General features: G+C 38.7%; 1 protein-coding gene across 3 annotated transcripts in view; it reads right to left on the reverse strand.

Annotated features, from left to right (window-relative positions):
• The window catches only part of GPCPD1 (glycerophosphocholine phosphodiesterase 1), a 60,894-nt gene extending 43,304 nt beyond the window's left edge, over window positions 1-17,590 (reverse strand). For 2 of the 3 annotated variants that reach the window (XM_029220016.1, XM_029220015.1), the window contains exons 1-4: window positions 17,412-17,590; window positions 11,738-11,814; window positions 8,432-8,528; window positions 3,831-3,915 (exon numbers count right to left, since the gene is read on the reverse strand). In XM_029220016.1, the coding sequence (XP_029075849.1) occupies window positions 3,831-3,915; window positions 8,432-8,528; window positions 11,738-11,786 (231 nt within the window). In that variant the 5' untranslated portion in view covers window positions 11,787-11,814; window positions 17,412-17,590. Of the gene's footprint in view, window positions 1-3,830; window positions 3,916-8,431; window positions 8,529-11,737; window positions 11,815-17,411 lie in introns of those variants that run through there. The other variant, XM_029220017.1, reaches the window with a different exon arrangement.
• Between the last annotated feature and the right edge of the window lie 3,913 nt (window positions 17,591-21,503).

Consider the following 21,503-nt stretch of genomic DNA (forward strand, 5'->3'; position numbering starts at 1 on the left):
ATTTTTGTTTTAATTCAGGTATCAGGGGAATTTCACAAAAAGTGTTGATTTCAGTATCTATACTTAATCATGTAAGAATAGTCCTGTGGATTAAACACTTGAGAGGGAACATATTTTAGCAGTAATTTTTAGAACTCCACTCCTGTTTACAAACCCACTAACCATAGCATAAAGCAAACTAGGCTTGAACAGAATGGAGTCTTGAGGAGCAGTCCAAAGGGTCAATTCAACAGATGGCTTATAATTGTGTCTACTGGAGTTCACACTACAAATTCATGGTTGGTACATAAAATGTGATAATATTGACAAATGAACCAAGTTTTAAAACACACTGAATTTCCAAAATTGTTGTGACTACTTTATTAAACTTTAGTAGGTAATCTTAAATTTTAGCTTACCAATGTTCTTTAAAACAAAAAAAAACCTTAACACCTGAGCATTGGGAAATTAAAGATCTTAGCAACGATTCCAAAACATGCAATCCTTTTTAATATGCTAAATGCAGTAAGTCATTCTTCAAGATCTTAGGAAAAAAACAAGAGCTCCATTCTGTAAAAGACTGCCACAATTTTAAGCACTTCGGAGTCAAGCAGAAAATGGCTCTTTGGAGACAAAAGTAACAATATCAGTCCAAGACAGTACTCCACTAACGGGACTGGTAGAGTTATTTCACATTTTAGCATGTATTAAAATCAGAAGATTGCTGGAATGTTTCTCATACAAAAAACCTGTTTCTACAAAAAAGTCATAATGACTGCTTTCTTAAACAGTTATTGATTGACATCACTCAGCTATATCAAGCACTGAGAAAAAGAAACAAGATTATATAAGAGGTAGACTGGGGTTTTTGTTTTTAACAGACCACCAAGCAAAATTATCACTATCATGGAATATCACTGCTTTCAAATATCATAAAAACTGTTAAGCGTAAACTGTAAAAATTTCACTGTTTCCTTTCTACGATTTTGAAAAAAATGGAAAAAAAAATGCCCATGTGAAAGGGGCTCTGAATTTTTAATCTATGTCAGAGGCCAGAACCAGTTAGTTAAAAATAACTATTTTTAACAAGACCAGGAAGAAAAACGGTCACTTAGGAGTGAGTAAAGCAAAGAAGGCTAGGCCGACATACATCTCTCAGATGGTTCAAATTCATAGTTAACAGCTGAGGGTATTTAGCATGCAGAAGAATTTTATTAAGAAACCACTGTACAAAATGACAACCTGGGCTATTATGAAAATAAACAATTGTCTGCCTACCAGATGACTGATTCTTTTGTTAAAGGATTTAAATAAAAATCAAGGGACATTAAGAACAAGGTAAAAGAATTTGTAATGAATCTAATTATGAGTGAATGTTAACACCTGTAAAAATTAAAAGCAGATGTTACTGAAAAATAAGCTATTTCACTGAAATGAATGAAAAATTTCAAAGACAATATAATTAAAAAGTGGCTAACATCTCAGTATGAGACAACAATCCCTAATTCCAGCCACAAATAAAAAGGGGTGAACATGGATTAAAAAATGTTTAAATTACACATTAATTCAAAAATTATCTTTGGTGAAGATGTGAAATTAATGGGTTATCTGCAGACTCACAGCAATGTTTCCATTCCAGGAATATCTACTACTTTTGTTTGCTATGTTTAAATAAGATAATATTTGTCACCTGTAAAAAATTATTTCAGAATTTAATATATTAACACCTTATTCTAATTCTACAAAGCATAAGAACATACAGCTGTGAGAAATTAAAGAGAAAAAGGACTTCAAGAGTCTTTAACTTCTAAACTAAAAGGAATATGCCAGAAAGAGCAAATTACGGAAGAGAAATTATGAATGGTAAAATTTTATTCATAGAAAAATTTTAGCAATGGAAGGGATGTAAGAAATCTATAGTTCAAACCCTTCATTTTATAGATGAGTAAGCTGAATTCTGAAGGTCAAGTGACAAGATCACAAGATTTTTAGCTTAGGTTCTACAACTGCTTGGATAACCTAAAACTTTTGACCCAGTAAAATTAATCTTATTACCCATTTCAGTTTTTCAATGCTTTCATAATCATTTTGCTTTCCAATCATTCTTTATATTCATAAAATATATACTCCAATAATTTACATCATTTCACGATTTAAGATTCCTTGCACATTAGTTCTATCATTTGACAATGCACAATTGAGACAAAGTTTCTAATTACTTCTATTAAAAATTATGATTCATTTAAAAAGCGCCACCAACTTTAAAAAGAAGTGTCACTTTAAGCTGGCGTGTGGGAAAAAAAAACCTCTAGCCATATGCATGGGATTTTATGTGGCTATTTACTCTATTCCATGAAAAACATACTTACCATGGCAGCCCCTGCATCACACGGTACATGTGTACACGATACAGAGCACCTACTTAAAGAAACACACTCACCAACACATACTGTAAACTTTTGCAAGTATTACAAGGGGAAAAACTTGTTTCTTACTGTAAGCAGACTTCGTGCCAATTTTTTGGAAAAGGCATTTTGGAAGGATTTGCTGCTTTTGGTTACATTTTCAATGAAAAGAGAAAATACTGTAGGTTGGCTTAATTTGACCTGTGTTGACAACAGTCTTACTTTAGGAAACTACGCCCAAAGGACTATGATTTTTCTTGTCCAAATGCCCCCGTAAGTAAAATTTAGTTAATTTCACATACCAGGATCCTCAAATATGCTTTCAAACTCACAAGTGCTATGATCTACATAACTCTGTACAAATGTTCACTTTATACTAAAGAACTTTGCCACAAGGTACAACCCCTATGCCAAATAAACGATCTTTTCCTTAGTCATTAAAGTGAGACTATTGTCAAGATAAGCCAACATAATGATCAACTATAATGTAATTTAATTTTAATTACTGAGTATATTCACAATATATTCTGGGAATAAGAAACGTAATAGGTGCAAAAGACAGCTGAAGTGGGTTTGTCAGTTTTTCTCTTTTATATAATGGTGGCTAAGAGACTGAGGTAACAGTGGCTGCTTGCATTTTTTTTAACATGTAACAAGTATTCAAGGACCCCAAAGGGAAATAAATTTTTAAAAAGATCTAATCCATGTTTGCTTCCTAGACTCCTGCCTAAGCCCTTGTTCACATGCAGCCCAAAGTGTGCTCAAAGGTAAAAATCTGAAGGAAAATAATCCTTTCAGCAAATAAGTATCTTTAAAATAAAGAATCAACTTTTCTAAATATGAAAATGTTCCCAAAATAATAAATAAATCATTGTGAGCAAGCAGATTTAGATCTAACTGATATTCCAAAGGCCTTCAGAAAAGATCCTGGTCTATCAACACTATCACTGAAAAAAAATCTAAAAGGAATGACTTCAGTTTTGATAGGAGTTAATGCAGCCACTAAGAGATAGCTGCGTTGAAATAATTTTTTCAAAGTTACTCACTTAAAGCTGGCTATATACACCTCTAAATATATCTTTACCACAGATGAATTAAAAAAATGAAACAAAAAGAAAAACCTTTACTACTGGTTACTAACTAGTTTACAAAAGTTATAGAAAATGCACACCTATCAAGAACACTTATCATTAAAACCAATTTCATGATAAGAATATTGCAGAACATACTTACTATTAGTCTTTTAAAAATTCCATTGCACACACTATTTGCCTCTGAAGAGGCTACTTCCTTTCTTTTTGGTGCTAAAATATTATTAATCCAGAGTTCTTTTTTCCTTATTTGATCTAAACAAACTCATTTTACTTTTAATGTTTCCAAACTTAAGTTAGTTGGTTTTGAAAGAAGTCTTCTAAAGAAACTGGAAACTAGATAAAGAAAACATACCTTTGGTTCTAAAAAGCACCCTTTGAAGTAGCGGTACTGAACTGATACTCCTCTACTAAGTACAATGGTTGCTTTCCATAACATGCTGTGAGAAAAAAGAATTAAAGCAGCAGCATCAGTATCAAACTAAAATGCATAAAGTCTTCATTAATTCATAAAACCCCTCAAGTAAGGTCTGTGATCAATACCATTTATTTATTCCTACACAAAATTTTACTCCAGGCCTAATCTGAACCAGGTACTGGGAACACAGTGATGAATAAGGCAGAAAGAGCTCCATCTTCAAGGAGATTGCTTGCTTATGTGGACAGACAAATATATAAGCAAACAGCATACATAGGAAGGGCTAGCTGACCTTTCTGAGGTGACAAGAAGTTTTGGAGGGAGATCTCAACAAGAAAGAACTGTCTGAGCTGAGACCTAAATGATGAGCCATACAAAGAAGCATTGGAGAAGTAGTATTCCAACCAGAAAAGGCAAGAAGTGCAGACCTCTGAATCTCCTCTCACTTTCCACTTAGCTAGGGATGTTACATGGCTGCTAAGAGGCTTTGAGGCCAAGGTCACAAACTTAAATGCCTGTTCCCAACTGTCCCTTATTCTGTCCTGCCCAGCCTCTGGCTATTTCCCTAGCCAAGCAATCAGTGTCTGTATCTTACTTGTACTTGTATCTTACTCAACGTCTTCCTCTGAACTATGTCATTCTACATATTCTAATGCTAATTCTAAAGCTTAGACTCAACAGTGAAAGAATTCACTACAATTCATGATTATAACTGATTTTTAGCTTCAAATCATAGGCCAATGTTATTCAAAGTGTGGTCCCAGGACCATCAGTATCAACTGGGAGCTTGTTAGAAATGCAAAATCTCAGGCCAGGGCTTCCCTGGTTGCGTAGGGGTTAAGAATCCACCTACCAATGCAGGGGACACGGGTTCGAGCCCTGGTCCGGGAAGATCCCACATGCCGCAAAACAACTAAGCCCATGTGCCACAACTACTGAGCCTGCATGCCACAACTACTGAAGCTCACGCACCTAGAGCCCGTGCTCCACAACAAGAGAAGCCACTGCAATAAGAAGCCTATGCACCGCCATGAAGAGTAGCTCCTGCGCAACGCAACTAAAGAAAGCCTGCATGCAGCAACGAAAACCTAATACAGCCAAACAAACAAACAAAATCTCACGCCGCATCTAGACCTATTGAATTTGAAACTCTGGGGGAGGGCCCAAGCACTCTGTAATTTAACAAGTGTCCAGGTGACTCTGATGATGAACACAAGTTTGAGAGCCCATGTCATAGACCATTACCCAAACATTAATTCAGCATGAATAGTTCAGTGACTAAACGGCAGCTCCAAATATTCTTCCATGATACCAGATGGCTAGCACTGCTCCCCACCTGGCTCTGCCAAGACAGACTTAGGGCATTATCCTCACTCTGACTCAATTCTGGTTTCTAACAAAATATCCACAACCAGCTGTCACCCCTGGTCCTAGCTTCAACAATCAGATTAACCTGGTAATAATAAAATACATATGCCCTGGCTCCACCCTGGGAAACTCTGGTTTCATAGGTCTGGGGTGGAGCTTTGTCTCGTGGAGTTTGATAAACTGGACATATGTGACTGGTTGAGAAACACTGCTGCACAACAAGGACAGCCTAAATGCTCGGAACATGTGCCCTGACTACTTCTCCCTGATAAGCCTCAGAATCCTTTTCAACACAGGGCTCCAGGCAGATTCTACCAACTCTGAGATGAAATTTATTTCCCATCTCTGCTACCCAAAAAGAAAAAGGCAAATTTCCAGTATTATTTCACCCATAAAACCAGCCAGAGTATGTGAAACTAGCCCCAGATGTGCACAGCAGAATTAGTGGGAAGCTTTAAAAATGTGCTGGGGCCCCTCTCTCGTGCACTATTTATCAATCTTACAGGCGCAGGGTCTTGGCATTTTTTTAAAAGCCCCCTTTTAAAGTGCTTTAAACCAGTTAAAGTGCTTTTTAAATCATTTTTTAAAGTGATTCCAATGTGCTCCCCTGGTTAAGAACCACCAAATGAAAAGATCAGATGGTGAGAGCAATAAAATGAGTCTTTTTACTTTACTTCCCTAAGCAAATATAGCAAAGTTATAAATGAACCAGAGGGACTTCCCTGGTGGAACAGTGGTTAAGAATCCGCCTGCCAATGCAGGGAACACGGGTTCGATCCCTGGTCCGGGAAGATCCCACGTGCCACGGAGCAACTAAGCCTGTGCGCCACAATTACTGAGCCTGCGCTCTAGAGCCCGTGAGCCACAACTGCTGAGCCCATGGGCCTACAGCCCACGCTCCACAACAAGAGAAGCCACCGCACCACAACAAAGAGTAGCCCCGGCTCAGCGCAACTAGAGAGAAAGCCCGAGTGTAGCAACAAAGACCCAACACAGTCATGAATGAATGAATAAATAAATAAATAAATAAAATTACTTAAAAAAAAAATGTACCAGAACTGTTCAGTGACGTCAAGAATGAATGTAACCTGATGAAACTCAAGAAAAACCAGGAAAGAGGAGCAGTGAGAAGGTTTAGTGCACCTGTCTGATTTTGAATTGCCCTAATATCCTCCCCACAAAAATAGCATGAAATCTCCAAGAAGGGCAAATAAAATCATAAGTGACCCACATTTTCTGCATTGTTAGGAAATAACACCACAACCTTCAAATTGTTTGTAAGAAAAAAATTCCAACAGAGCTCTTGTCACCACAAACCTGTAGGTACAGAGAGACTTAAGAGACTGAAAAGGAGGAACAGAGGACTTAAATGCAGAGTACACTAAAACCCCAAAGAAACACAGTTCTAAAACACAAGACTGGGGAATTTCCTGGTGGTCCAGTGGTTAGGACTCTGAGTTTTCACTGCAGCGGGAAGGGTTCAATCCCTGGTCCGGGAACTAAGATCCAGCACGCTGTCAAAAACAAACCAACCAACCAAAAACCCCCACGAGACTGTTGTTTACAGGCAAACAGATTTGTTTACCTTTTGTATCATCTTGTATCAACTACTTATATCAACTGTGTCATCTACTTCCTTTCTCTTTGTGAAGCACTGTTTATCTGCCATATATGAATCAATTATACTTCACTGTACAGCGATGTCAAAATGGCTGCTTCCTTAAAATTAAGAAGTTAACTGTTCTCATTCTGTTCACATCACTTTGACCAGGTTCGCTAGAATGGACTTAAGACAGGTAACAGGGCAGCTCAAGAGTTCAGAGCAGAGGTAAACAAGTTTAGAAAGACATGAGGTTTCACTTCAGACAGGAGTGACTAATCCACAAATCAAGGAAAAAATAGGCACTAGAAGAGAATAAACATCTTGTTTTTCTGTGATCCCAATATCATTTGTCAACAGAACTTAACTTATAAAAACAGAAGAGAATTGGCTGAGAAAATGTGTCACACTAATGACAAATAGAGAAACGGGTGTTCTATGTATGTTTTTTGTTTTCTTTTCCTGAGCTTACATTATGGTATTGTTTTACTTTCCTTGTTATTTCCCTCTGCTTTGCCATCAGTGCTCCTCAAACTGTCTGCTGTGAAGGACCAGTTTCTGTTTACTTGTGTTACTCTACTTGTCCCATGACCAATACTTCTGGTCTATGATGTACCCAGTTCAATGAGATAAGTCCATGACATGCATGGGTATCCCAGCAATGTCAAACTGTCATAAACATTTCTAAATGCTTGCTCTCAATCTCTGTATTTCTCACATCGTGCACTGATAAAAAAATGTTTTTTGTCTAGCACTGAGTCCACAGGCCACATTTTTAGTAGCACTGCTTAACAATCATCTAATCTGATGTTTCTCCCTGGGGGCACTGCATGTATTTGTATACTATTTAGAATCTCCTCATCTTTCCTTTACCCCCACGCATACATCTTGACAATCCATAACACTTCAAAATATCCATACAGAGAAGGACCACCTTTGTTGACAACACTGATTCTATCCTAACCCCTTTACCATGCAGATAAAGGAACCAAGGCTTAGAGATATGAGATCTGCCCAAGATCACAGCTAACTGCGGAACTGAAACTGGCACCCAGATCCTCCTTTGCCCACTCCAATGCACCAACACACCCATGCTAAGTTTAGTGCTGTATTTAATGTCAGTAGTAAACTTATTTCATTACATTAGCTAAAATTTCTAAGGATGTGTTCCACCCTCTGCTACTTTTAAAAGAATGTATGTCTCAAAAAAATTATTTCATAAGCTAAAGCAAAAATTAGATCTTTTATCAAGAATAGTACTGAGAAAAAAATGCCTTAATTTTTCTTTAAATAAGAAATAACAATATAAGCCTGTTTAGAAATATGGTATTAAGCATCAAAAGAACCAGCCAACAGCCAAGAGTTGAAAATGACTTTTTGCGAGGTGGAAATTGAGAAACAGAGGAACTTGTTTTTTCACGGCAAACTCTGTAAAATGACTTCACTTTTTATACATATGTGATAAGTTTGATAAAAATTAAAAGAAAAATATACCAAGGTATCTTAGAAACCCCCAAGTTTATAATCTGAATGTCACAATTATTCAGTATTATGACATGCCCATGCTTACCTTTCACCTGTCTCGTTCTCTGGAAGAAGAGCCACAGCATTTTGAGGATTCCAGTTTCCCAAAGCATCAGAGCTTCCACATATTGCAAAAACCTCTCCTAAAGAAACATAACGAGTTATAGTGGGTTAAGTAGGAACATCTCATTTTAGTTTTAGGAAACTGCACTAATTTAATGGGATGCAGAGTCCCTTTCAGTGGAGATGGAAGAGCTTCAGTGGAGAAATGGGTTTGGACCCACGTGCCACTCACACTAGCACCTACGTTATTAACCTGACCCACCTCTATAGAACCAAAAGCAGAGAAAAGGAAGGATGTACAGGAACAGACTTTTCTTCATTTTTCAACTACTTACTGAGCCAATAATGAGCACCAAGACAAGGTGATCAAATGGCAATCCTTGCCTTCAAGGCAGCTTCCAATTTAAAGGAGCATATTAAGTATCCTACAGAACCAGTACCTGATATTTTCCAGGAACTCAAACAGCAGCTACCAAGAAGCTAAAGATCAAGAAAATTATCAATGGGATATGAGAAATGTAACAACAACAAACAAAGAAAAAAAAGTCCCCAGAACAAAGACTAGTGAAAAACTAGACAAAAATCTCGTATTCCTTACTAGAATAAAAACTATCACACTTCATCTGAACACTTGTCATCAACACACAAACCAACATATAGTCATCACCTATATTTGCTAAATTCCATATATTTAGCAAAAGTCTACAACTTCTTGAATATAAGTATGCAGATATCTTTAACTTATATATCAACACATTCTGAATTACTATAATTAAAATCCATAAAGAAAAAAAACAAGGAACTGAGCCCAAGTGAACAAACTTCAGGACAAACTCCTCCACACTCTGAGAGTAGCTTGGTTTCCAAGCTCTGGGCACTACTATAGTAAGACTAGAGTTCTAATTGGCTTTAGCCACCTGCATGGCATTTTATATGCTTGGACTGTCTAAAACTTAACTAAAATCCCAAATGTGGTAGTCATTCAGGAGTTTTCAGGGTTCTAAACACATGTCTGTAAAAGCATAAGGTGGTTATGTATAAAGATTTCATGTTAAAATACTCACCAATCCTTTAAAGTAACCAGATTTTTTTTTGCAATTAACTTACGTTATCACTACCTCTTCGCATTAAAAAAAAAAAAAGATAAACACTTGCTAAATACAAGGCACAAATATTTATTCTCAAGATCATATATGTTGCTCTGCATATGTACAGCATATGCAGTGGCTCCTAGCTCAAAGTACAGATTACCATCAAATCACTGATTCAGGCCGGTTACACTTCCTTTGTAAAGGAGAGTCTCATTAACCTTCCTCATGGAGTCAGTTATTTCTTATCCCCATACAAAACAGCAGCTACTCTCTGCTCTGGAAAGAACATGTAACCCACATGGAAAAAGTGAAACTTGGACAATCTGTGGTTACGTTCCTTCTATATAAGTGCTCCTGCATTTTACCAATTCCCTCCTGCAATGTTACTCTGTCTTTCTGCTGATTTTCTTTGAATATGGTTTCTATGAGGAAAAACCAGAAACTTTTTACCAGAACAGACCTATTTCTTTAATTGGATTTCATTTATAGAAGATTATAAAGACCTGAATGCTAACTAAAGGAATCTGCAAACAGCACCCCCACATATTCTTTTTACTTGTTCCCTCTTACTTCACTTCTCTCTGCAGTCTTTCCACTTTCAGCAGAGAACACTTCCTCCTTGCTTTGGGGAGGAAATCAAGGTGACGTGAGATCTGGGGGGGAGGTGAGAATCCACCCCAACATCCCCTCCCTGTCCCTCTACCTCCCTTCCTTCCCACCTACATTCACATCTGCCACTAGTCCTTGAGAAGGAGTTCCACCTTGTCAAGCTGACCCTTCTGTGGCTAATTCTGTGGTCACCACATTTGCCTGATGTGGCCAGCTCCTTCTAGCTTAAACTGCCTATGCACAAAAGTATGATATAGGTCTGCAGTCTTCTCTCCACAGAAGAGGTTACACACAGGACAAGAGGTGAGTACTAGACATAAGGGAGCAACCCCATCAACTGACTAGCAATCTTCAATCTGCAGAATCTTGCCTAGAGGTGGAGCTGTACAAAATCATCTTGGCTAAGAATCTGAACTTGGACAAACACACACCGTCAGGTGCTGTGATGGATGCTGTATCAAAGATGCCTGACATACAGAATGAATCATTTATTCATTGTTCGAACACATACTTAGCCCTGCTCTGAGCCAGGTACTGTGCTAGGTACAGGAATTCAGCATGAATAAAATAAAGTCACATTATTTTTCAAAGAGCTTACAATCTGTCCACAAGAAAAATTACTCATATGACTCCATAAAACTCATAAGAGGTACTACAAAAAAGAACCTTGAATTTCACAGGGACCTTAACCTAGTTGAATACGGGAAGCTGGGATAAGGAGAGTTAGGCGGGTGGCGGGTGGGGGCACAGATCTAAACAAAGGAAACAATTTGAGAAAGCCCCAAAGGAGGAAAGGAATGCAAAAGATTTGAGGAACTGGCCAGCATAGCCAGAGTGTATTAAACAAGGAATTTTTAACCCAGGTGTGATACTGTTTTGTTTTTTTTTTGTTTTGTTTTTTGGGCCGCACTGTGCGGCATGTGGGATCTTCGTTCCCCAACCAGGGATCGAACCCGTGTCCCCTGCAGCAGAAGGGAGGAGTCTTAACCAGCTAAGTAGCAAGGTGTGATACTGTTTTGACATGTTACCTTACACTAAAATTATTTCACACTGCTTCAGTAGACAGTTAAAAAATACAATAAAGCTTAAAAAAATAGATGTACAAGTAAGGAACAAATTTACCTTCACCAAATATTTCACCAACTCCTCAACACTAGAAAAATTTCCTTCATTTTCATGACTTAAAAATCATAGCTCAGAGAATTCCCTGGCGGTCCAATGGTTAGGACTCCACGCTCTCACTGCCGAGGGCCCAGGTTCAATCCCTAGTCGGGGAACTAAGATACCACAAGCTGCGGAGTACAGCCAAAAAACAAACAAACAAACAAATTACAGTTCAATTATCTGTCCTGTTCAAAATTCACAGCTTTCCTGGAAAACATGAGACTAAGACACTTATTATTTGGGAAGTTTTTTTTTCTTGAATTTGTTATACTCCGAGCACATTTCTGTTATCAGGCATGTCCTAAAGATACTTTCATCTAATAATTAGGCTTACTCTAGTAACAACTCTGTATTTAAGATAATCCAGATAAGAAAAACACTCATTTATTTTTTTTTAAATGTTTAAAAGTAAAGTTTTACAATACCTGGTAAAAGAGCTCCTCTTATTTCAAAGGTAACCTGAGAAGGTGTCATTCTGATGGATTTATTTTAGGACGTTGTGCTAGAAAGAAAAAGATGTCATTTATAGTACATGAATATCAGCTCTAGATAGCTACCACCAAGAAACGAGCTAAAACACACAAAAACAAAAATGAATCTCAACTGTGAGCAAAAGATTTCAGATACCTTATATATAGAATTATTTAGGAAGTACCTAGCAAGTTTTAGGACCTAGTGTTACAAACCTATTCTGTAAGAATGTATGGACCAGAAAAATCTGCAAACAAGTGTGTCCAAATTTTTTTTTAAGAATTCAAGATTATCTTGTCATATACCTTCTCCTCTAATAAGCAGCTGTTCTGAACTCAACCTATCTTTCCTGACCAGGCTCATGTTTATAGTGGAGGGAAACACACACAACCAACAACTAGAGACAGAAAAAAACGTGGCTCAAGAGAGCATTTCTACTTTAATTAAGAAGGTTCCAATTTTAATAACAAGAAAACAACCAAAGAACTTAAGTACCACCCACTGAAACAAACTAGTTAAGTTCTGAAACAAGTTTGAGAACCTGCTTCTAAGTGACCTAACCAATGGCTTAAAAAATACAATAACAAAAACCCCTTCCCCCTCACAAATCACTCTTTTCAAGTTTCTCTTTATTAACCACAGGCCCATCATTACTGTAGTTCTGCAGACTTGAATTTAGAGTCTCAACTCTGCAATCTATTGGGTTGGCCAAAAAGTTCGTTCGTTTTAAGTAGACATTTTTAAAATATATTTATTTTTGGCTGCATTGGGTCTTCATTGCTGCGGGCGAGCTTTCTCTGGGAGTTGCTGGGAGCGGGGGCTACTCTTCGCTGCAGTGTGCAGGCTTCTCACTGCGGTGGCTTCTCTTGTTGCGAAGCACGGCCTCTAAGTGTGCGGGCTTCAGTAGTTGTGGCTCAGAGGCTCTAGAGCGCAGGCTCTAGTAGTTGTAGCACACAGGCTTAGTTGCTCTGCGGCATGTGGGATCTTCCCGGACCAGGGCTCGAACCCATGTCCCCCGCACTGGCAGGCGGATTCTTAACCACTGCACCAGCAGGAAGTCTGCCGTTTTTCATTTTCACCAAGAACTTTATTGAACAACATATTCATTAACCGAACGAATTTTTGGCCAAGTCAACATTACCAAATCCTGTAGATTTTAATTGATCTTATATACATGCCTTTCTTTCTAAGTTTAAACTTCATTAAAAACCCTAAGTCTCCTACTTATATTTTGGCTTCTCAATCACTTCCCAACAATACATTTTATGTCAATTAGAATATCCCTCACATCCCTGGCTTGGAATCACTTCCATTACTTATAGAAATCTAAATCCCGAAGTCTTTGATGTCCTTTATTCCTTACCCACATTTTCTCTCCAGCTTACTTTTCATTTCTTCACTGTTTTTCCCAGCCTAACCAACCTATTCACCTTATTATCCCTTAATTTAAGTACTTAAGAAAAGACTGGAAATTTAAAATTGTTTTTTATTTATTTATTTATTTATTTATTTATTTATTTTTGGCCACGGCACACGGGAACTTAGTTCTCCGACCAGGGATGGAACCCCATGCCCCCTGCAGTGAAAGCACGGAGTCCTAACCACTAGCCCACCAGGGAAGTCCCAAGATAGGAAATTTTTTTTAAAAATTAATGTACATCAATTCTCATGCAGTTTATAGAATTTAAATATAGAAAGAATACATACTCCACACAAGGTCACATCATATTGTACATAACTTCTCCAACACCTCCAAAAAAACTTTCATACCCCCAATCCATCAATATTCCTAAAATAATTCCAATGATGTCTTTACATCATTTCCTTTAATTTACCAACTGAAATTGCTTATCTTCATTTACACATTATTTTATTCAAAAAAAAAATCCTCAAGTACCTTTCCTAGCTATTCTTTCTTCCATTTTCGCTATGTTCCCCTCCCTGTGAACACATGCACAACTCTGCAATGGTCATTTAATGAACACTAATACCCACAGTTAACCACGCTTCCAAGTCAAGGCAGATAGATCGATAGCAGCAGTTGCCACTGGAGGCAATTTTGTCCTCTAAAGGACATTTGGCAATGTCAGGAGACATTTTTGGTTGCCACAACTGTGGGTGATGCTCCTGGCATCTAGTGGGTAGAAGCCAGGAGTGATGCTCAACACCGTACAATGCACAGAACAGCTCTCCACAAATAATTGTCCAGCTCCAAATATCAAGAGGGCTGAGGATGAGGAATCTCTAATATCTAACCACAGGGGGGCTGCAACGAGGATCATAGTTTATAGCCAATGTTAGCTATAAACTATGCATCATCCCACCTATATCAATTACAAAATGTAAATACAGTATATATACTAAGCAAGAACACCAGTCAATGTGGTTTCATGTCACTTGGCTAAAGAATTCCGTATCTGGCGACTCTACCATTTCAGTTAGAAAACCCAAGATTCCACACTGGAGGAAAAAACACCTGTCCTTGATACCTTAATCTACTTTCTGTGTCTAAGAGTAAACATGATCTATTTAAAGCATATACATCCAGTTGTAGCATGGCCAAAGAATGTTCCAAATCTAAAATTAGCTCTAGATTGTTACCTCACCTTTTACCTATTTAACCCAAATATCTTAATAGTTGTCTTTTAATATGACATCTGATATGAATCTGAGTATAACCCTAAGATAATAAGACTATTTCCTAATAAATAAAATGATTCATTGAAGCACTGCAATCTTACATTTATCTATATCTTACATTTAATTTATCTGTATCAATCATATCAAGAAGAAACCTTAAGGCTAGCAAAAAAGCTTGGTTTTTTAAGTTACTGAATTAATTTTGAGACATAGCAAAAAGCCCTATCATCCAGCAAATTGCTTAATAACCAACCACCATCTCAACATATAACCTGTACTTTCACCCAGTGTTTACTGCCACAGTTACTAAGAACAATCTCATCTACATAATTAAAAGCTGGTGTTCAGTTATTTGTTGATCAATTTTAAGTAACTATTTTAACCAATTTTAGGGAAATCAGATGTAATTATTCCTATGTATTAAAATCAACACCTAGTACAAAATTATCTCTAAATTTCTACTGCGTTAAATGTGAAACATGTAAATTTAATGAAAAGGAAATCAACTGATTAAAATTGAGCTTCTCATTCTTAAGGTTGCTTGTAAAAGTGGCTATAGTAACTTGACTGGAACCAGCTGCAGTATCCAGTATTTACTACACCAAAGCTACATACACAAGCACAAAATTACCGCCCCCCCCCCAACCTCCCCAGTCGTCAACAAAGCATCATCTCCAACTTGGATTGCCTTAAGTCATATAATCTGGTTAATTTCCATTCCCCCCATTGCCCAAATTTAATACCGTACCAAATAAGAGCCTGCAGAGCTGCTCCTACAGCAGTTTACTTGATCGTGGACAGAGGCCAAAATTCTGGTGCAGAATTGAAGCGTATAATTTTGGCACCCTGCTACCACCAAAGTAAAATACTGTTCTGTTGTGGAACGAAAAATTTATACAACCAACACTTCCTCTTCTTCCAAACAAGCAAAGAAAATCTCAACTTGGACAGGGGAGGTCTTCTAGATATACATACAAGAATAAGATGAAAAATGCTAGTCATTTTTACATACATGAGCTGACTGCCTATGTAATTTAACCAATTCACCTATAACCTCACGTACAGGCTTTCTGAGATAGGTTTTTGGTTTGGTCTGGTTCTTAAACATAACCTCCACTTTGTGCTTTTTGAAGATAAGCATTAAACAGCATTCTCATCTGGGACTTTGAATAGCATTTTACACTACTTTAACTTTTTTAAGGACTCACATAATTTGCAAAATGACATTGTAATTTATATTTAAAAAATATTTCAGAGTTTACACTACCTGAAATAAGTTTTACTCTATTCTTTTTGTCAAGTAAACGATCCCAACACATTCCTTTACTGGTTTGCCAGCTTGGGGAACAAAAGGGAGATTTAAGCAAACAAAGGTACAGGAACATTTACTTTAGAGCTAAACTGAAGTCACAGATATTTTCAGCTAAAATGTGTTTTTTTCTAGCCAAAAAAATTTCACTGTTTTCCTTCAAATACTTTTTCAAAGAAAAAAGCTGTTTCCAATTCTCCTTGCTCTTTCCTAGGCTCCAACAGCCTAACTGACTATAGGAAAACAATATGTGAAATGCCTGTATTTTCCTGAGTTAATTCCTGTTGGAGGATCATTATGACCCCACTATTCAGACCCCAGTATATTTTGAGCCAGTATTTTAATCAAAGGTACACAGACATGAACGAATTTTTATTAAGAAAGCAGTTCTGGAGATTTCACTAAGCCGGTTAATTCTTTAATCACCTTTCTAAACAATGCCATAAAACTATTCCAAATTTCTTCCATTTCATCTTGATATTATTTTCATATGCATTTCGTTTATTTTTCCTGGTTAAGTTATACACAAAGATTTGATTCATCAACTTACTTTTTGTACATATCAAATTTTACTCACTCTGACACTGAGATTTCCTTTGTGGTCATTATTGGAGTCCAACTTTCCTAATCTTATTTTGTCTAGAATATTGGTTCTCCCTAACGAAGTTGAGAACCACTGAACCACCGTGTAGTTTTACCTGTTTGTTTTATCTTGTGTTATTTGTATCCAGAATGTTAGGAGCTGGAAAAAGGACTGATAATTTGTATTTATTTCTTAGCTAAGTCACAACTGTCAGAAACGTAGCAAGACACACAAGGGGGTAGGGGGGGAGTAGTGGATAGGAACTGGGCAGAAATAGGAGGGGCTAAAGAAGAGTATGAAGAAAACATCAAGTCCAAACATCCTGCTTCGTTCTATCAGTTCCTCTATGTGTTACAGACTAGGCAGCTGCCTCAATGGTGAAAGATTTCTCTACAATTCGTGGTTGAATTCACGCCTAATTTCCTTCTAACCGGGCAGTGGGATAAGAGGGGGCCAATGAAGCACCTAACTGATGAAGGCTTTCTCCCAGAAGTCATCAAGGCAATTTGAAGAGCTTTGGAAAAAGAAGAGCTTTATAAGAAGGGGAAACTGTCTTAAAATTGTATCAAGGGCACTGATGACTGTTCCTGGAACCTTTTCCTAAGAGACTAAGGCACTTCGGTTTCTTGGAATAACTGAATTATACAAGCACACCCTAGACTACTTGGTTAGGCAATTTCAGAAAATAAGCAGTTGTCAAAACACTATGAATTACTTATGGATAAAGCCAGAGAGTGGTGGTGAGCGAGACTTGTTTCTTTGAATACTCATGGTGGTCCTACGGTTTATGCATTCTCGTATATCGAAAACGCTGCAAAATTTTCGGAGGGGAACGAAGCACCAGCAGCCCAGCGGAATCGCGGCAGCAAAGGATAAATGCAATAAACATGTGTCACCCACCGACTTACCGGGGCGAACGTCCAGGCCGCTGTTTCCCCGACGGGCAGAGCCCGCCCGGGCTGGGGAACCCTGCCCATGCCTCGCTCCCCGCTCCGCCCGCGTACCCCAGCCGGGTTGCCCTGACAACTCAGCCGCCACGTGAGCGGCCACCACGGCCCTCGCACCGCGCGCCCGGCCCCCCGACCTCCCGCCTCACCTGCCGGGTCCGCGGGTCCGCGCCGCCACCGACGCCGCGCCCGAGAGGCAGTGCCGCGGGCCAAGGTGCCGGGCGCCCGCTGTCCGCGCCTCGCCAGCGCTCCCCCAGGCGGCCAACCGCGGCGCTCAGCGGCAGGAAGCGGCTCCGCTCAAACCGGTTTCAGCTGCTCCAGACCAAACCGCCAGGCCACTCCGCGGGGCGGGGCCGGAGAAGTGGTGGGGCGGGGACTGACGTCACGCCCGGCGCCGTTGGGCCAATGGGCGGCCGCGTGCGGGGGGCGGTCCCGCGCGTTCCTGGAAAGGGCCTGCGTCCGAGGCCGAGGGCGGCCGGGCCTCCCCGCGATACCCGGCGCTGGGTTTTTCTCTTGGCCGGGAGCCGCCGCAGAGACCTGGCCTGGGTTCATAGATGCCTACCTTGGTCCCCTAAGCCGTCTTAGGACAACCTAGTTTGGAAGGTGGAGCTGCGATCCTGAACTGCGTTTTTTTCCCATTGGAAAACGAGGGAAATTAACAGGCCTGACGTTCTGTGGAAACTTTCTTTCGTTACAAAATAACAAGCACACTTGGATCAAATCTTTAGCGTTAAGAAGGAGAATTAGGTGACCTAAGATGGTTGAGAGTTTATACCTCTGCTAAGCAAAGTATGGTGTTCGGACCGGCAGTATCATCTGAAGGCTATCAGAATTTGCTCTCTCAGGACCCTCTCAGACCTGTCTATTGGAATTGCGTTTAACAAGATCCCCAGGTTATTTGTACGTAAAGTTTGAAGGAAGCTTTCTGGAAGCTAGAAAGAACCTCTCTGCAAAAGTTGTAGTCATTTATTTTCTGGAAAAAAAATTGGCCCTACCAAGTAAAAAAAAAAAAAAAGGCAAGAGTTGTTCTCTCCTTTGACGGTTCCAAAAAAATTAATCAGCATTTGCTACTCACCCAAATTAAACTGTTACTTTCCAGCATCAAGGTTAACCGCTGGTTCACCCGTAATAGAAGATTGTTATCAGATTTCATTTAAATCGAGTGAGATACTAAAAATTTAAAAAGAGATGTTGAAGGACTCTAAGAGCTCGAGCAGCAAGTTGTGGTCCTATTGAAAAGGCATTTGAGTTAGATAAGCTCTAGCTTTTAGACAGCTTCCAGTTTTATAAATCGGATCGTTCATGACGGAATTTGATATTTGAGCTTGGATTAGATCCCAGAGCATGTCTGTTATCCATTCAGTTAATAAATAATTACTAAGTGCCTGCTTTGTGCGAGGCACAGAATGCAATGGTTTCTTGATGGCACTCGTTTTAATCCCAAATTTCTTAAGGAATTAAAAATCCCTCCCAGGGCTTCCCTGGTGGCGCAGTGGTTGAGAGTCCGCCTGCCGATGCAGGGGACACGGGTTCGTGCCCCGGTCCGGGAAGATCCCACATGCCACGGAGCGGCTGGGCCCGTGAGCCATGGCCACTGAGCTTGCGCGTCTGGAACCTGTGCTCCGCAGCGGGAGAGGCCACAACAGTGAGAGACCCGCGTACCACAAAAAAAAAAAAAAAAAAATTCCTCCCAATTATGTACTATAAAGTATGCTGTTGTACATTTCATAAGAGCTTGGAGTTGATTTCATTCCTCTGCTGTTAGTCACACTTCAGTGATGAATTTCTTTCACATGAGTTTGCTTCTTTTAAATGTTTATAGTAGATCTTTATTTTCCTATAATCACCATTTAATCAAGCTATTATTTGCCTAATGTTTATAGTCCAAGTTGATGATCTAATCCATGCTCCTTCCCCAAATCCTATTGAAATAGCAGAAGAATTACACATATTTGAAAGTTGCTATCAGAACGCCAGAAACTGAGGAATTTCTAGAAGATATAAAACAAGCCAGCAGCATTGGATAATTGAAAAAATGAGAACAGAGAAACCTGGACCCATGCAGGGGAAGAAGGGACTCCTGGAGCTGCCACTTTACACAGCCTTGCTTAAAAACTCTTTAATAATGCAATATATTTTAGATTATATCATGTATACCCTGTTTGGTTGAGATATTGGAGTAAAATATAAACAATAAATTCCTTCTTCCTACCTCTGTGGAATGTTATAACTATTCCGAGAAATGTTTAATGAGATTAAATTGGATCTTACCTCATTTAAAAATATTTTACATTATCTTATTTGATTAAATAATGAAACATGTTATCTCGTTTGTCTAAAATCAGCTGCATGATCTCACTTTATACCTTCATGTTTTAAAGGTGGCAGTGGCATTGGTGGAAAAACCTCTAAACTTAGGTTCCAGACTTGAATGTAAATCCTACCCCTCACTATCTGTGATTAAATATAAGTCTTTGGAAAAATTTTTACCACTATTGATGAATTTTGAGGCTTTATTCTGGAGAAAACTCTATTAAGCCCATTTACTTTCTTACTTAAATTTTCTAGAAGGTAGAGTTAAGTTGTTGCTAGTTCCATTTTTATTTTATTGAAATTATTTTAATTGGGTTCAGTTTTTGTTTTGGGGGGGTTTTTTGCGGTACACGGGCCTCTCACTGTTGTGGCCTCTCCCGTTGCGGAGCACAGGCTCCGTACGCACTGGCTCAGCGGCCATGGCTCACGGGCCCAGCCGCTCCGCGGCACGTGGGATCTTCCCGGACCGGGGCACGAACCCGTGTCCCATGCATCGGCAGGCAGACTCTGAACCACTGCGCCACCAGGGAAGCCCTGGGTTCAGTTTTTTTCATATAAATTTTACTGCAAAAAAAATGCTTTATGTTGGTATCATTTTCTTTTTTGTTTTTAACCAGCTATAGCTTCTACCATTGTGAGTTTACTTTTGTGGCCCTTATTTTACCAAGTCTAGTTTTGCAAGCCTATATTTTTGTCACAAAGTATTGGTTCTTCCAACAATATTTACACTAAAGCACATTTTACTTTGGTGATTTTAAACAGCTTTGTTTTGTGCTGAGTCTTCTCCCAGAAATACTCATTATGACTTGGATAAAAGACTGATCAGTTCATTTGTACTTATCTCTTGATCAACCCATGAAAATATCATGAGTATTCTCCTGAGATACTTCACAATTGCTGTACTGTCAGAATCTTTTTACAGACTCAAAAGGCTATCAATTTTGTGTTTCATTCACCTCACCGGTGGCCCTGTTCCTCAAAGGTAAGGTCCATGCCTTTCATTCCCTCTACATGAGTCCATGAGCAATTCCCAAGTTATAGGAGGTGCCACTTATTCATCATATAAGTGACACAATTGTTATAGTTCATTTTTGCTGTTAATTTTTCTTTCATATGAGATCAACCCTACATGGAGGAAACCAAGGAAATTGCTGATTTCCAAAGAAATTTAAGTGCTGCAAATGTGAACCTTTAAACCACTTTCAAATTGGCTTCAGCTTTTGTGGTGTATATACATTCCAAGCTCTCAACTGTACCATTAGATCAAAATGTCTGTAGTGGGAAAGATTCAAATGGGAAGCTCAAAATGCCTTCTTTGACCTGTTTTTTCATCAATGAAGTGGAAATTTAAGTACCATAGGTTATTTCAAATGAAGTTTGAGAAGGCACCCAGCACACAGTACACAGTACCTGCTGCTACCTAATGCCTGTGTCCCTCCTAGACTTTCCCTGTGCCTCTATTCTATGAAAGAACTACCAATTTCATCAAACCTAAAAAGTTGATTTGTAAGACAATACTAAGAATCAAAAAGTGCTGCCCTTTAAACTATGCCAAAATACTTATATTTTATAATGTTTCATTTTACTTACTGAAAGTGTTCTTTTGTACCTTTTTTTTTTTTTTTTTTTTGCCTTTGGCTGCTTTCACATTGCAACAAGATAGTTGGGTACTGTCCTGTCAACAAAGACCTTGGCCCACAGCCACTACCTGGCTCTTTTATACCTGTTTAGACATAAATTTTATTACATATTATTCTTGTGCATATATACGAGAAGGAAAATATAAGTGAAATAAATGGTTTAGGTATTTTTCAAACTTCTTCACATTTATAGTTCAACCATAAATAATATTGTAATGTCCTTGTTTTCTAAACAATATTATCCAATAACATTAGTGACACAACATTTTTCTAAGTGCTCAGGTATTA

The sequence above is a fragment of the Monodon monoceros genome, unplaced genomic scaffold (assembly GCF_005190385.1).
Source record: "Monodon monoceros isolate NGI ecotype Baffin Bay Population unplaced genomic scaffold, NGI_Narwhal_1 Super_Scaffold_13, whole genome shotgun sequence".
Classification (NCBI taxonomy): Eukaryota; Metazoa; Chordata; class Mammalia; order Artiodactyla; family Monodontidae; genus Monodon; species Monodon monoceros.